The sequence below is a fragment of the Triticum aestivum genome, chromosome 1A (assembly GCF_018294505.1).
Source record: "Triticum aestivum cultivar Chinese Spring chromosome 1A, IWGSC CS RefSeq v2.1, whole genome shotgun sequence".
Taxonomy (NCBI): Eukaryota; Viridiplantae; Streptophyta; class Magnoliopsida; order Poales; family Poaceae; genus Triticum; species Triticum aestivum.
In genome coordinates, this window is record NC_057794.1 from 74,153,053 (window position 1) to 74,170,155 (window position 17,103).

General features: G+C 47.2%; 2 protein-coding genes across 2 annotated transcripts; one reads left to right on the forward strand and one right to left on the reverse strand.

Moving 5' to 3' along the window:
- The first annotated feature begins 9,160 nt into the window (after positions 1 to 9,160).
- LOC123190830 (DIBOA-glucoside dioxygenase BX6) lies at positions 9,161 to 10,701 on the forward strand. Its single transcript, XM_044603564.1, has one exon. It carries the CDS (start codon positions 9,284 to 9,286, stop codon positions 10,379 to 10,381), a length of 1,098 nt encoding a protein of 365 aa, XP_044459499.1. The 5' UTR covers positions 9,161 to 9,283; the 3' UTR covers positions 10,382 to 10,701.
- A 407-nt stretch (positions 10,702 to 11,108) lies between these two features.
- Positions 11,109 to 15,141, reverse strand: LOC123190821 (F-box/LRR-repeat protein At3g59190). The gene is made up of 3 exons (XM_044603554.1): positions 13,922 to 15,141; positions 13,712 to 13,846; positions 11,109 to 11,749 (listed from the first exon to the last, which is right to left on the reverse strand). Exons 1-3 carry the CDS (start codon positions 14,999 to 15,001, stop codon positions 11,336 to 11,338), a joined length of 1,629 nt encoding a protein of 542 aa, XP_044459489.1. The 5' UTR covers positions 15,002 to 15,141; the 3' UTR covers positions 11,109 to 11,335.
- Positions 15,142 to 17,103: the final 1,962 nt, after the last annotated feature.

Here is a 17,103-nt window from a genome sequence, read left to right on the forward strand (position 1 = left end):
TTCCCTTCTGTAATATTCTCATCATTAAAACAGAACGCAAAACTGGAGGGAATAATCAAGTCTCACACCGTCCCACAAATAGATCCACAACATATACAAAAGTGCGCAAAAATGTAAATCTATTGCTCATAGGAGACAGGAGCGACCTACAGTCTTGAGGGCGCACAACAATCAATAGCGGCTTCTATTGAATTGAGCAGCAAAGTAATCCACGTCCTGATGGCATCTCCAAGTCTGGCATCCCCCATGGCTTCTCCGAGGAGTGGTCCGGGGAACAAGGAGGGTGACGATCAATCTCACACCCCAAAAGTAAGAAACCTGACTCAGTTCTTATTGGTGAATCTTTCCATTAACTGTGACACGATCCCGAGTGTTGGACACAAAAAGCAGCATGATGCACCCTTGTAGATATTCTACAGAAACTGTGATCATAATCTGCAGATGCCAAACAGCGATGGAAAGTTAGTTCTTTTCCATTTAGAAAAACAAAGCAGTACCATGTACAGTACCCCCATTTCAAATTTAATTGCATGTGCGGACGTTCTTGTAGGATCCTCTAATTTCAGTTCCTGGAAAGCATCTAGCATAGTTTTTTCTATTCCTTTTACAATGCATATAGTTCCTGGAATGTTATAACTAAATCAAATCCTAATTGATATAGGATCAGCAAGAAACTGAAGTAGATCACAACGTGAAAGGGTACCAAAGCTTGGCATGAAATTTTTATCTCAAAAGGAGGCCTATTTATTTTATAACAACTAGTTTTAGCATCAGAAGAAGCAGTGGGCATAAAGTGACAGACTCTTCTACAATTCAGCAACGGGCATTTACATGCTATCGTCAAGGTATGGATTATTCTTTATTTGTTTTGAGGCTGATCACTTCTTTATGCTCTAAGACAATTACTAAGATAATTATAGGCCATCACCGGGAAGATAAAAAGAGGAGATATTCAGTTACAGTAGGCCTAAATCATGATGTGGCTGTGATGCCCGTATGAAGATTAGCCTTAGAAATGGATTTTATTATGTGTATGAATTCGAGGCATCACAGAACCACACTCTTGCTCATGGAATCATGACCCAATACTTGAGATCCCAGAGAAAGGTGATAGAAGCACATATAGCAAATGCAGAGGTTGCAAAGTCTGTTGGCATTTCAAATAAAGCAACAATCGATTTGATGGCCAAAGAAGCAGGTGGAAGTGAAAACCTTGGCTTTACACCTCAATATATGAAAAATTGTTTGTACTCCAAGAGAACAATAAAAGCGAAGGTAGGTGACACAGGGGGGAGTATTAGAATACATGGAGAAAAAGGTCTCAGCAGATGTCAACTTTTATTATTCAATTCAAGTGGATGAGGATGAGTTGATAACTAATATTTTTTGGGCTGACTCCAAAATGGTTTCAACTATGCAAGTTTCGGCGATGTTATATGCTTTGACACCACATATAGAAAACTAGATGATGGACGTCCATTTGGTTTGATTGTAGGGATGAATAATCACCAGAAAACTATTGTCTTTGGTGCTGCACTTCTCTATGATGAAACCGCTACTAGTTTTGGTTGGCTTTTCAGAACTTTCCTAAAAGTTATGTTAGGAAAACATCCACGTAAAATTCTCACAGATGAAGATGCGGCAATGGCAAAGGCAATTCGTGAAGTCTCCCCTCAGTCTCACCATAGACTTGTGTGTGGCATATGAAAAAAAAATGCTTGCAAGCACCTTGCCGGAGTTGTTGATGAATATAAGAAGTTCAATGTTGATTTTCAGCACTGTATTTATGATATAAACACTAGTACGTGTCGGTGCTATACAAACTGTTTTTAACCCCTTTCTGCGACGGCATTTAGAACCGTCGCCAAGTGAGTGTGGGCGATAGGGGGGTCCTTCCCACACGACCCGGAAATCGTCGGGGATAGGCCCTACTGGGACACAGGCTGGGGCCGTGTGCGATCGGGCGAGGCATCGAAACCCAATCATTTCCATAGGTATGTACATCCCACACGGTGAATCCCAGAAAAACATTTCCGTAGGTATGTACATCCCACACGGTGAATCCCAGAAAAACATTTCCATACGTATGTATATTACACACAGTCAATCCAAGGAATATGTTTCCGTTCTTATGTACATCTCACACAGTTAATCCAGAGAAAACGTTTCGTTTGTATGTACACCCCATATAGTTTTATGTATACGCTTGTGTGTGAAAGGTGTAATGTAATGCCCAAGATGCGGCTATATCTCCCACGTGTCGAGGCACACAAAGGTTTGCTAAATATTTGTGTATTTATCAAACATATTCCTTTTTGCTTGAAGGAATAATAAAACAAGATGATCCATTAATGGAAGCAAAAAGACAAAGATAAATCGGAAGGCGGTTTATCGTCTTCATTAGTCCGGGCCTGACGGCGGCTCTCATGTTGTTGCTTTTTCAAAAGAAAATGAGGGTCCAGATAAGCCAAAGGGTGCGAAAACCTTACTTTCTGGGTTACCAGTCGAAGTTTCTGTCTTGGCAAAGGGGTTGAGTCGGAGGAAATAGTTACCTCTTCTTCCACAGCCTGGCTGGCCCTCGTGTCGTCCTGGCAATAGTCAGTGCAAATAAGGTAGTTAAAAAACTAGCCAAGTGAGTCAAGGGCTACCTCCGACTCAGAAGCATCATCTTGGCAATAGTCGAAGTTTCTGTCTTGGCAAAGGGGTTGAGTCGGAGGAAATAGTTACCTCTTCTTTCACGGCCTGGCTGGCCCCCGTGTCGTCCTAGCAATAGTCAGTGCAAATAAGGTAGTTAAAAAACTAGCCAAGGGAGTCAAGGGCTACCTCCGACTCAGAAGCATCATCTAGGTAGAATAAGTCAGATGCAGTCTTCTTCTTCTTGGGCTTTCGGGTCGTTCTCCTGGCGGCTATGGTAGCGGCTCTAGCCTTCTTGGCAGCTTCATGATCATACTTGGCCTTCCAGAAGTCAGATTTGGCCTGTAAACAAATAAATAGGTTAAAAAGTCATGCAAGTATTTAAACTACTGAGGAAAACACAAAAAGAGAAAGAGGTCAGGGGGTTTTTCACCTCTGGTGCCGGGTTAAGTTTGCAGAAGGGGTTTAATCCAACCTTACTGCAGTCCTCGTATTTGCCATTTACGAGGATGGTTGACATCGCAACAATGTCTTCTTCAGTTAGTCGTACAGAGCTGTGACGCAGAGAACCATCTGGGCCTCCGCCATATTCATACATCAATTTGGATCGGCGGCTTAGAGGGATGACCCGCCATGCGACCCAGCAACGGATCAGGTCAACTCCAGTTAAGTCGTTTCCCAATAAAGCTTGAATCTTTTTGATAGATGGGATAAGCTTCTTGCGTTCAACAGGAGTAAGCTTGTCGGGGAGCACAAACTTGGAATCAAGACGATCCGTGTGATAAGCCGGCAGTGGTTTTTCATCGACTGGTGATATGTCTTGGCAGTAGAACCATGTTTGATTCCAATCTTTGGGATGGCTTGGTAAGACCACTAAAGGAAAGACAACACCTTGTCGGCGTTGAATCGAGATTCGACCGAGTTCCAAGCTAGGGCCGTTGGTACACTCATTCTGGCAGTTCAAATAAAAGTACTCTCTGAAGAGTTCCACAGTCGGCTCCTCTTGAAGATACACCTCACAGAGAACTTGAAAATTGCAGATGTTGGATATGGAATTGGGTCCAAGATCTTGAGGGTGAAGTTTGAAAAAAATGAAGAACATATTTGAAGAACTTTGAGCCGGGTGGTGAAAAACCCCAATTCATGTGGTCAGTGAAGACAATAACTTCACCGTCTTTGGGATTAAGCGTTCCTCGTTTGGGTCAGGAGCACGATAAGACATAATGTTTTTCTCTGGCAAAAATCCAATGGTGACAAACTCTTTCAAGTTATCTTCAGTTACTGTGGAGGGGACCCAGTTGTAGACTGTTGGTGCTTTTGACGGCATGATGAAAAAAGGGAAGCTGAAAAGAAAGTAATTTGCCAGTTCAATTTATTGATGAAGTTACAGGTTCATGATCATGATACAGATGAATAATGGCAGCTTAAATAAGGGCTAATGACATATAAAGGAAAAATAAGCCGGAGTCATAAGCCGCCATGACTAAAAAGTATTCGAAGGTTGCCAGAATTAAAATTGGCTAAGTGTTGAGACAAACAGGTTTCCCGAGCTGTGGCTATTATTATGGATCAAAATGGTTCAGAAAAGAAAAATAAAGTTAGACCTAAAAAACGGGCACAGCGGAGTTCGTTAGTTCTAAAGAGGCATTTATACAAGAGAAGGGGATCTGCTAGCGTCTAAAATGGATGAGAGACAGCTACTGTGTAAGTTCTGCACTACTTTTAGATCGAAAGAGGGTGCGGTAAGAGAGGTTGCAACGAATCTACGACGAACAGCGAAGAACATAAGAAGAAAACCTCCTGAACCCTAATGCAGATCTATAGGGGTGAGAAGGTGATAGCTTACGGGTACGGAGTTGCTGCGGAGGGTCACCGCCGTTCTCTGGACAGAATCAGGGTGATGCAGCGGCCGGAGTTGAGGACGACGGTGCGCTGCGGCAGCGGCGGGGCTCGAGCGGCAGAGAAGGTGCGAGAGGAAGAAGAAGAAATAGGAAGGAATGGCCAAGCCTATTTATAAGGGGATACGTGAACATGCAGGCGCAAAAATCGAGGGAGACCAAAGTAATGATTATCCAGCTAAATGGACGCCTTGATTCTCGGAAGACATTTAAGGATAAGGATCCGTTGAAGATGACATCATGGCAGATTTTCATATTTTCTGAAGATGACATCATGGCGGGTTACAAGAGCTTTTACAAACAGAAGAGAATGGATTTCGTTTAAGGTGTTAGAGATTGACAAGAACAAGGTTCAAATCAACCTGGGGCCTAATGTTGGGGATATAACTACCAGGCATGACCCGCCCAGAAGGGGTCAGGTCAATCCTAATGGCGGGTTACTAAAAGTTCAGTGAATATACAAGGCGATGGTTTAGTATAAGACTTGTAGTAGGCCCAAGCCCAGAGGCGGCTTGAGGCCCATGATTGTAAACCGCCATGAGTAAGAAAGGCATGTAAAAAAAGTCATCGAGCCGGACACGTTTTATGAGCCGGCCGGGACTCTGTAGGCCGCCAGGCGTCAACCCGTGTATATAAGGGGACGATCCGGCGGCGGCTTAGGACAAGAGACAACAGATCGATAGCCAAGCTAGCAGATTCACTCCTTGGTGATCGAAACCTAGCAATACAACATCAACTGGACTAGGCCTTACCTTCACTGTAAGGGGCCGAACCAGTATAAACCTCTCATGTCCTTTGTCTCCATTAACCCCTTTAAGCTTCCTAGTTGCGATGGCCCTATGACTAAGTCCTTTCACTAGGACACCTGTCGTGACAATTCCACAACAGGTTCTATCACCTTCACCTTCTTGTTGGGCTTTGCTTGACCGCTAAAAAGAATTTGGACAAGTCAGCATAATGGTGAAGATATAAACATACAGAAGAAAGTTAATTATTCTGACCCAAGGGCAGTCTTGAAAGCCGGCAGCTGAGTCTGAGATGAATCGCTAGAGGAAGAACGGGAAATCTCCTACAAAATTGAATCAAAGGAATTGAGTGGTTAAAGAAAGAAACCCGCCAGTAAATAAAAGAGTTAAGGCTAAAAAGAACCTCATTTCGGCGTTTTCGAGGAGTGTTTGGTAAACCAGATAATAATTCTTCACCTCCACCGGTTCGGGTCTGGCGGCGGCTATCGTGTTGCTGTCGTTTCAAAAGAAAGTGAGGATCTAAATAAGCCAAGGGGTGTGAAAAACCTTACTTTTCGGGTTACTCGCCGAAGTTTCTGCCTTGGCAAAGGTTCTGAGTCGGAGGAAATAATAGTTACCTCTTCTTCAACTGCTTGGCTGGCTCCCGTGTCATCCTGGTAATAGTCAGTGTCAATAAGATGGTTGAAAAACAAACCAAGAGAGTCAACGGCTACCTCTGACTCAGAGGCGTCATCCAGCTTAAGCAGGTCAGAGGCGCTTGACTTCTTCCTAGGCTTCTTGCTGGTCTTTTTGGCGGCTTTCATGGCAGCCCTAGCCCTTTTGGCAGCCTCGTGGTCATATTTTGCCTTCCAGAAGTCAGGTTTAGCCTTCCAGAAGTCAAATTTAGCCTGCGGAAGAGTAACATACTTGAGTTCATGTAATGTTTGGGTGATGAAGTAAAATAAGGAAAATCGAGAGACTTACGTCTCGCGGCGGGTTAAGCTTGCAGAAAGAATTCATACCCACTTTGCTGCAGTCTTTGAATTTGCTATTTACAAGTGTTGTTGCCATTTCAATAATTCCCTCTTCAGTCAAACGCAGAGAGTTATGGCGTAATGGTTCGTCTGTTCCTCCGGTATAAGTACACATCAAGCCAGATTGGCGGCTTAAGGGTATGATCCACCATGCGACCCAACAGCGGATTAAATCAACTTCGGTTAAACCGTTTCCTAGCAGGGCTTGAACTTTTCTGATTGTAGGGGCGAGTTTCTTACGTTCGGCGGCGGTAAGTTTCTTGGGGAGTTGATGTTTTGAATCAAGACGTTCAGCACGGTAACCCGGCAATGGATTTTCATCAACCGGCGAGATATCTTTACAATAGAACCACGTCTGGTTCCAGTCCTTGGGGTGACTCGGTAGAGCTGCTTGAGGGAAGATGGCGTCTCTTCTGCGTTGAATTGAGATTCCACCAAGTTCTAAGCTGGGCCCGTTTCTGAATTCATTTTGGCTGTTCAGACAGAAGAATTCCCTGAAAAGCTCGACGTTAGGCTCTTCTTGAAGGTATACTTCACAAAAAACTTGAAAGTTACAGATGTTTGACACGGAGTTAGGTCCAATGTCTTGAGGATGGAGTTTGAAGAAGTGCGGAACATCTCTGAAGAACTTAGAGCCGGGTAACGAGAAGCCCCGGTTCATATGATTAGTGAATACAATGACTTCACCATCCTTTGGCTGAGGTCTCGCTTCGCCCGGGTCAGGAGCGTGGTAATGCATGACACTTTTCTCTGGCAAATATCCAACTGTGACAAAATATTTTAAAGTACCCTCAGTGACGATGGAGGGAACCCACTTACATGTAGTAACTGTCTTTGGCGGCATGATGAAAGGACAACCTAAAGGAAGGGAATAATTTGCCGGCTCAAGTTAGTTGGTGAAATCACAAGTTAACAGTTGCAGTGTATGTTCAGAATGGTGACTTAAGCGAGGGCTAATGATATATGAAGTAATGATAAGCCGTCAAAGTAAGCCGCCATGACTAAGATATTCAAGGTCTACCAAGAGCAAAATTTGCTAAGTGTTGGGACAAACATGTTCCACAGGTTAAAGCTATAAATCCGGATCTACGGCTTTTCAGAAAACGGAAATAAATTCCAAACCTACAGAGGCGGCAGCAGAAAAGTGGAGGTGCCCCAGAAGAGATCTAATGCAATGAGGATATATTCTAATGTCAAAAGCGGGTGCTAAAACTGCTACCGCACATGACCTATATTATTTTCAGATCAAAACTACGCGATCTAGCAAGAAGAAGGAGGAGGAGCGATGAGCATCGACGAACACTGAAACCCTAAAGAACATATCCATGAAAAGTAAAAGGGGAGACTTACTGATGCTAGCTGACAGCGAAGGAGTGTCGCGGTGTTTCTGGACCGTTCAGGGCGATGCAGCGGCCGTAGTTGATGAAGGGGACGGAGGTCGACGATGGCGGAGCTTGTGAGGGCTGGTGCGTCGCGAGGAAGAAGAATACGAGAAGGAGAAGAGAGGAGAATGAGAAAGGGGTGGTTTCACCCTATTTATAAGGAAAGGGGCAACATGCAGGCGCGAAAAATGAGGAGGCCAAATGATGATTATCCAACTAATTGGACGCCTCAATTTTCGAAAGGACAGTAAAGATAAAGATCTGTTAAAATGACGTCGTGGCGGGTTTTCAAAATTCTTGGAGATGACGTCATGGCGGGTTACAAGGTTTTCACACCATATGTAGAAGGATTTTTCTAAGTGTTGAAGATTGACATGAACAAGTTCAAATCAATCTGGGGCCTAATGTTGGGGATATGACTATCAGATATAACCTGCCCAGGAGGGGTCGGGTCAGCCACAATGGCGGTTCATCTATGTGAAGTCCAAGAATATACAAGATGGCGGTTCGCAGTTAGGCTTGTAAGAGGCCCAAGCCCAGAGGCGGCTTAAGGCCCGTAAGTATAAACCGTCATGTACGTATAGACTTGTAATGTAAGGTATGTAAGATACGTCACCGAGCCGGACACGTTATATGAGCCGGCCGGAACTCTGTAGGCGCAGGGCGTCAACCCGTGTATATAAGGGGACGACCCGGCAGCGGCTTAGGGCAAGAAACATCAAGTCGAGAGCAAGGCAAAGCAGATTTGCTCCATGGTAATCGAAACTCTAGCAATACCACCTCAACTGGAGTTGGCCTTTACCTTCACCGCAAGGGGCCGAACCAGTATAAATCCTCGTGTCCTTTGTCTCGTTTTAACCCCTTTAAGCTAACCTCGTCGCAATGGTTTCGCAACTAAGTCCTTCTACGAGGACATCCATCGTGACACTTCCACGACACAGATCATGGCGGAGCTGTAACGATCGTCGGGATCGCTACGACCATGTCTGGCGACGCCACGATGACCACCCGACATGCACCAGAGATGTTACGACGGGCACCATGGGATGTTGCAACCAGCAACACAGTTTGCTACGACCATGCTCGGCAACGCTACGACGGGCCACCCAGATTGCTAGGATGGCAGCGACATCGTATTGCACGCGCGCATTGCTGCGGCGGCAATAGCCTCACGACCGCGACAAACGACGACCTGCTGATGCACGTCGCCGTGACCAAGCGCTGCATCGTTGGGTGAGGCGAGGGAGAGCGAGAGTACTGTAGCGGTTGGTGCGAGGTGAGAGGATAGGAATGATTGGACGAGAAAGGAGAGAGTGACATGTTCGTGGGAAGAGGAATCAGACGGTCTTCATTACCTCAATCGGACGACTGAGTGGCAACCGGCCAGACTCTCGCGCCGGTCGGCCGGCGCATAGGATCGTCCAGACGTGATATTGCTGTGCTACTATAGATGACAGTCGACGTACACGCGCGTGGGAGGCGTGCTCTCATATCCGACAACACATCACCGATTGATCGAAGCACAGCAGCAATCAAAGCAACCTACGAACTCTCACGCGGGCCAATACTCCTGATTCCCCAATCCCCCACAGAGTACCGCTGCCGGCGCCATGTCCACCGCCACTAAAGGTACAGCTGGCTACGACCGCCGCCGGGAGCTTCAGGCGTTCGACGACACCAAGGCCGGCGTCAAGGGCCTTGTCGACGCCGGGGTCACCACCATCCTGCCCATCTTCCACCACCCTCCCGACTCCCTCGCCACTTCCTCCACCGCCACCATCCCGGTCATCGACCTCTCGGGCCGCCGATCCGAAGTGGTCGGCGAGGTGCGGGCGGCGACCGAGACGGTGGGCTTCTTCCAGGTGGTCAACCACGACGTGCCGGCTGACCTCCTTGCTGAGATGGTCGCGTCCGTGCGGCGGTTCCACGAGTCGCCGGCCGAGGCCAAGACGCCGCACTACACCCGGGACCTCGCCAAGAAGGTCCGGTTCAACTCCAACTTCGACCTGTTCCAGTCGCCGGCGGCCAACTGGCGCGACACCCTGTTCTGCCAGGCGTTCCCGGACCCGCCGGAGCCGGAGGAGCTCCCCGCCTCCATGCGGGGCGTCTTGCTCGAGTACGGCGACGCGGTGCGGCGGCTCGCCGTGCGGGTGCTGGAGCTGGTGTCGGAGGCCATGGGGCTGGCGCCGGATCGGCTGGAGAAGATGGGGTGCGTAGATGGCCTGAGCGTGGTGAGCAACTACTACCCGCCGTGCCCGCAGCCGCACCTCACCCTCGGCACCAGCCGGCACTCCGACCCGGCGTTCCTCACCGTGCTCCTCCAGGACGACATGTCCGGCCTCCAGGTGCTCGTCGACGGTGGCAGCGGCGGCGAGAAGCGGTCGGTGTGGGTGGACGTCCCTCCGGTGCCTGGCGCTCTGGTGATCAACGTCGGCGACCTGCTCCAGCTGGTGAGCAACGGGAGGCTGAAGAGCGTGGAGCACCGGGTGGTAGCCAACAGGAGCAGGGACAGGGCAAGGATCTCGGTGGCGGCGTTCTTCAATGCCGACCTGAGGACGACGACGGCGGTGTACGGCCCCATCGAGGAACAGGTGTCCTCGTCGGCGCCGCCGTTGTACAGGAGCATCACGGTGGGGGAGTTCCTCTCTCACTACGACGGCAAAGGCCTCGACGGACGCCCGGCGCTGGACCACTTCCTTCTTCCTTAATCAGTGGTCGGTTTGAAACAATGCTGGGAATTTCTAGCTGAACTTGTTTTCTGAAATCAGATGCTGTCAAATGTTTCTAAAACAGCGTAATGCAAAATGCTAGACTGGCTGCATAAGGAAATCAAGTTCACAGAGGATGTGTTTCCTACATTTTAGTATGCCAACTCATACAACACCAGATTTGCCTAAATATAATCTACATTTGCAACATCTTACTAGCATCACCTTGAATATGTACAAAGCAATGATTTCAGTATCTGGAGATGTCTGCATATTATTCACCATAAACTTTACTGAATAAGATGGAGGAAAATATTTCACATGGACCATGAATCTTGATTCTTGTCCTTATTACCTGTGGAAGTTGGGGAACCAAATATGCAGCCCTGCTTAAGAAAATTGCTATGTGTCTCAATGATTCCAGTATCTGGAGATGAGGACTTTGCATATTATTCGCCCTAAACCTCACTGAATGAAGAGAAAAAGAAATCACATGGACAATGAATATTGCCACTATTGTTATCTGTTAAATGTGTGGAACTAAATATGCATCTCTGCAACCACTTTATTCTCGCTTTAAGCACATCGAACTGAAAGGGAACCAAAAAGTCAGTAGCAAGTCGAACTTTTGCTTGTGTGAAAAAGAGCTACTGAGAGGTTTCATGAGTTTCTGATTTCGAGTGGTGCAACATCTGACCACCAAGAATGCATTGCTGACAGAAACGGAGAAACCTGAGTAGTCCTTTCTCAGACAAAAGACATGTTAAGAGAGGAGTTTGATCCTGAGTTTACTAGCTCACAGTTACAACTTTTGAGAGTGAACTAGTTCCATGACATACCATCCTGGGAATTACAAAGGAACATCAAACTACAAACAGAGAACAAGCATTGAACTGAAGCAACATAATATTCAGGCATCGGCACCATAAAAACGAGCAAAAGACAACACGGTCTTCAGGTGCTATCCTCGTCAGAACTGGAAGAACATGATATCACTGGAAGGGCATCATCTTCAGCTAGAAAAGAGTTGTTGAAGGGATCGGCAATTGACAAGTCATGGGTATCTGAATGGCGAAAATAGTATGAACAATGTTTAAACTCAAGGTCTGGAGAAGCTTCACTTTCCACTCCTAGCAGCCTGTGTTGATCAGCCACCCATTTCTCGTTGAACTTCTCACTCACGCCAAATTTGATCTCATTTAGCACTTTCCCATTCAGAACAAAGAACTTGGCAAAGCTAACATCTTGCTTGTCGCCTTTGTAATTCTTCAAGACTAGTGTTTTGAGATGGGTCTCAAGGCATTTGATTGGATCTTGTGGGTCATAATGACGCACATTGTTCATCTCTGTGTTTAAGTATTTGTTCCACTGGAAAGGAAATAAGACTTATAAGATACATATTTTAAAACTTTAAAGTAATTGCCAACTAGACTAGATTATACATGTCAATCAATTGTTTTTGGAGTACCAAATACACATTAAGCCAAGTAGGCTAAGCCGAGTGTAACACTTGGCTTACACGTCGCCGAGGTTAAAACGGTGTTCGCCGAGTATGTTTCATACTCGGCTTCATTTATTTTTCCTATAGTGTCTGTCTCTAAGTATTCATTCCACTGTAAAAGGAAAGAAGACTTAAAAGATGATGTTAAAGTAATTGCGGAAAATTCGTTTCTGAGCCCGGGCTCAGATGATCCCGTAATCTACACCAACGATTCTCATGCGGATTCATGCCATCCAGTGTATTCTGCAGTCATATATTTCCTTTTCGCAATGAACGGTAGGACGCATTCATTGCAACGGCGCGTCACGGCTGCGATGCGGAACAAGCAGAAGCCCGATGGCTCGGCAACATATCTGAGCCATGCTGACCCAGTCCAGCAGACGGACTGCAAACGGCAACTAGGAAGGCTGGCTTTAAATGCACCTACCCACCGCCCACCGGACTCGTCTTCCACATCCAGCCGCACCCAACCAAAAAAATCCCCATTTCATCTCGTCCTCTACATCGAGTGCCCACTCCGGCCGCCATGTCTGACACGTCTTCTTCATTTCTTCCTGTGCCGCCAGAGGCCAGACCATCTTCTTCCTCTCATCCCATGTCCTTTTTGCGGGGCGGAGATTAACACCAAGGTCGCAGGGACGGGAAAATGGGCCGGGCATCGCTTCTACAAGTGCTTCCGCTATGACGTAAGTAAATCTGTCCCATGCAATCATTATACTTTCTGATCTCATCTGCCCCTCTTAGATGTCGAGCTGACCTTGTCGATCTGATTTTTCGGGCACGCGAGTGTCGGTTCTTCGAATTCCAGCACAAGTACGTCAGAAGAACGACCACGCTCAAGATTGCTCATGTCCAGCTAAAGCCGCCTGGTACCCAAACGCCCAGCTGTGTGTCCCCATGGCGGGACATGGACACCAGAGCAACCCTGTGGTGCACATAGCTCATCCTCATAACCAGAACCAGCAAGCCACGCGGGCGCAACCCGTCACGGTGAATCAAGTCCTCAGGCCGGTCTCCGCCATCACAGCTGTTTCTGTATCCCAGGGGCTTGCAGCCATCAACATCATGCTTACCGTTCTACTTCTGTATGTCGTCGCTATGTTCTTTCGCAGTGCCAATTAGTCCCTTCCGGTGTTCTTTAGGGCCGACATGAAGGAAGGGTGAGGGACTCTTAAGCGTGTTTCCCAACTACAGTATTAGATATGTTGTACTAGGATTAATGTAATGTCTAGTTGGATGTGGAACAAAGCTCTTTGGCGGCCAAACTGAATTAATGTTAATGTTTTGTGTGTTTCAGTTTATGTTTTGTTCCGACTGTGATTTTTCCAAAAATAGGCAAAAACGCTCTTTTTGCTGTAATACAGCTCTAAGGAGGGTCGGTCGGCACCGGTCGAAGACACGTGCCCGCAAGGGTTTCCAGACTGACCCACATCATGCTTGTTTGGAACGGCGCTGTTGTGCGACGGCTCAGCTTTCCCATGCTTATTTGATCCATGTGTTGGGAAAACCACCGACGTCCTGGTCCACAGACCAGACGGCACGCACGTTTCCGTCAGCCCACCCACGTCCCTCGGCCCCACGTACGCAGCACTGTTCCGTCCATATTCGTCGGCTATCCACATTTTCTAAACTCCAACGGCAGACGTGTCAGGGCTATTTTCCCGGATCCCGAGTCCAGAATGTAATGCAATGATATCGGGATCAGCTGGGCTCGGGCACCAATTCCCCTCGTCCCTAACTAGATTATAAATTACGTGTCAATCAGTTCTTTTTCAAGTATCAGTTTTCATTTTGACATTTAAAGCAAGCAAATAAGTATAAAAACTCACCATAACATAAAGCTTTTCCAAGCAGGGGAAGAACCTGAGGACGTCAAGAACCGCATTCAAATCAGCGCAAGAAAACTCGAGAGCCAGAACCTTCACTGTGCATATCAAATTGTTGAAGCTGGTTGGAACCAACCCCTGTAAAACAAGAATGAGCATAAAACTAATATATGAAGGAATGCCAAGTGCAAGAGTTGAGTAGGATACTTCTACCTGAAAGACTAGGTTTGCAATCTGAATATTGGAGATGCAAGGTGACAAAGGGCCCAATATGTCCAGTTTAGGTGCCCTGCTTACCCGGATAGCCTCGCCGTCCAACCATGGACAAAGCAGCCTTTCAAGGTGAGGGGTGTCCTCAATAACCAATTCGCTTTTACCCATATGACAATTACTGAAGCAGATGCTCCTAAGAGTTCGCGAGCTAATGTGGAGGGAGCCATTATAAGAATTTCCATCCAGAGATAGGGTCTCCAACACATGGCAGGCGGAAAGAACACCATGGAATGAACCCACGGAGATGTTAACGTAACGCAGAGTGAGATGCTTGAGGATGGGGAAATTCAATGAAGGAGCGATCTCATCTGAGACATCGCAGTAGCCAACAGTGGCCACGACAAGAGTTGATGTGAAGCGGAGCACAGATGAGAGCAGGGGGTTCGGACCTACTAGTCGCAAGATTGGGAAGTGGATATGGAGCTCCTCAAGGTTGTCGAGGCTCCGAGACTGGAACCAGCTCGCGATCTGAGCAACACTCTTGGCGTACTCTCTTTTTGTTGGGGAGATGCAGGGTAATCGGATGTCGAAGCGACGGGCAGGGCCAGGATGGTCGGCGAGGATCCTGGAGATGATGGATTCCGTCGACGGTCGACGCCCTTGGCGGCGGCGCGGCTGCTTGAAATCATTGGTGCTGAGGTTCTTGGCGTCGAGGTTGAGAGGCGCGGAGCGCCAGAGGGGGCGCCATCGGCGGGCGATGGCCTGCGTGCGAGCGCCGTCCTTGGTGGGGAGGAGGGAGATGATGGTGCAGAGGACGGCGTCCGGAAGGTTGCTGATGAGATCGCCGTCGCCGTTGTCATCCCGTGCCCGTTTCCGTGGCCTGCACCCGGCCGTTCCACCGGATGCGCGCTTCTTGGCCGCCGCCGCCGCCTTCTTCTTGGCCGCGGGTACGGCCGCTGCCGCTTTCTTCTTGGCCGCCAGGGGCTTCTTCTTAGCAGCCGCGGGCACCGCTGCCGCCGATTTCGTCTTGGCAGCCGCGGGTACAGGCGCCGGCGCCGCCGCCGCCTTCTTCTTCCTCATATGTGGAGATTGGTTAGGCGGAGAGTGCTGGGCATCTGGGATGGGGAATTTCGAATGCAGCAAATGGGGATGGAACTGATGGGGATGGAACTGGGAGTCTGGGACCGAAGAGTGGGGAGCCGGAACGGGCAGCGTCGAAGGCTAGTCAGGTTGCTGGGCCACGCCGGGCTGGGATGTAGAGGCTGGGTCCCGGGTGTTTCCCCAAAATTGACATTTGGATTTCACTCAAGTCCGACCAGTTTTGAATAAAATGTGGATTGCCCTAAAAAGGAACAAAATGTGAGTGATGCTCAAATTTTGCATGTGACCCAAAGGCAGTACTAAAGAAGGACGGATGGAGAAACCCACCTAATGGCTTTGTTAAGCTGAACGTAGATGCTGCCTTCGACTATGACGCGCTACATGGAGCTATGGAAGAAGTCATACGAGATGACAGAGGTCACTTTATTGTTTCTGGGAACAAACTAATAAAGTCATGTTATGATCCTCTTTCCGCAGAGGCATTGCCTCTTAAATTTGGTTTACAACTCTCTTCTTCGGCAGGGTGTAACAGGCTTGTTGTTAATTTCGACAGCTCAGAACTAATAGAGATTATGACCAAAGACGATCAGTATGCGGGCAATGCAGCAGCCATCATTACTGATTGTTACCACTTGGCATGTGAGTTTAGTTCAATTCGGTTTGAATTCTGTCCTAGAGAAGCAAACGTTGTTGCTCATGAATTAGCTAGTGTAGTTAGATCTAAATTCTGCAGTGAGTGGATTGAAATGGCTCCTAATGAGCTTCTTCTTTTTTTACTTAAAGATGTAAGTGTTATCACCAATGAATAAAGAAGGAACTTTAGTTGTCAAAAATGAATTCAGACAACACCGGCTTTTGTATAAAATAAAAATATTTTTCTACCAACTTAGATGACGAAAATACTCAACTTGCAAGAACGATAGTGCTTGTCCTGCTCCCTATGCCGCTGCATGTCCATAGGAAAATATCAGGAGAGAGCTCCTCGACCGCTGAATCATGAATCTGATGGTGAGCATTGAAGCCCTAGACACGGGCAAAATTTCAGGACTCTTTCAAGGAGTTTTATGCACAAAATTTAAAGCCCAAAGCTCCACCTACCACGGGTGCATGGGAGGGCCGAGAGCATTCGCTATTTCCTCCAATGTTCAATAGGTGAGCTTTCGTGTCTCTCTATGTTGGATGTGCCGGTTGAGCAAGTAATCGCATGGTGTATCGCTATTTGTTGATGGTACATATTGATTCGCTCCTCCAGGTGCGGCATGCCTCTCCATGATTTATTCGCTCCTACAAAAGTCAAGATCATGTGGATTCTTCCACAGGGTAAGACTAGGCGGGAACGTATCTGGTGCATCAAAGTAATTGGTGCTACCGATGCACTGGACCCCGTTGCACATTCAAAAAATTCTGGAAAAAAAATTAGTGTATCGACACAACATCAATGTATGTTGTCATGATAATTCAAATCAAAATTCAAAACAATGCTCAAGATAAAAAAATGACAAATTTGACATCAGTGTGCTAATGGGCCAAAACTGAAGCCCAACTCATGTTATGTACTATTCAGTCTCAAATTTATTATTTTTGTATCTCGACCAATGTTTCAGATATTGATTTAAATTTTTGTGACAACATGCGTTGATATTGTGTCAATGCACTAGATTTTTTTCCAGGATTTTTTTGAATATTTTTGAATGTGCAATGGGCGACCGGTGCACCGGTAGCACAAATTGCCCCGGTGCACCAGATACATCCCCAAGACTAGGCTTGTGCCTTCTGTAACAACATCACCTTCCTCGACTTCGCCAACTGCCATTTATTCACTATCACCAGCTAACACAGTTTGACAACTTCTTTTTTTGTCCTCCTCCTTTGAGTTGTTTGGTTTCTAGTCCTCGGCAATCAACATTTTGTGTTGCAATGCCCGTCGAAGACATTTGGCTTGCACTCTCCTCCTATCACCAAATATGGAACATAGCGTGGCTTGCGATCTCCTCCTATCACCAAATATGGAGCATTGTGCTCCGTAGCACAATCATGTTCATGACACTTCAACGCACATGGAGAAATTGGCACGTGGCCTT

Coding starts and splice junctions, on each gene's coding strand:
- LOC123190830 (XM_044603564.1), top strand. CDS start 9,284: ATGTCCACCGCCACTAAAGGTACAGCTGGCTACGACCGCCGCCGGGAG.
- LOC123190821 (XM_044603554.1), bottom strand. CDS start 15,001: ATGAGGAAGAAGAAGGCGGCGGCGGCGCCGGCGCCTGTACCCGCGGCT. Junction 13,847..13,921: donor TTGCAAACCTAGTCTTTCAG/GTAGAAGTATCC, acceptor CTTGTTTTACAG/GGGTTGGTTCCAACCAGCTT. Junction 11,750..13,711: donor TGGAAAAGCTTTATGTTATG/GTGAGTTTTTAT, acceptor TTTCCTTTCCAG/TGGAACAAATACTTAAACAC.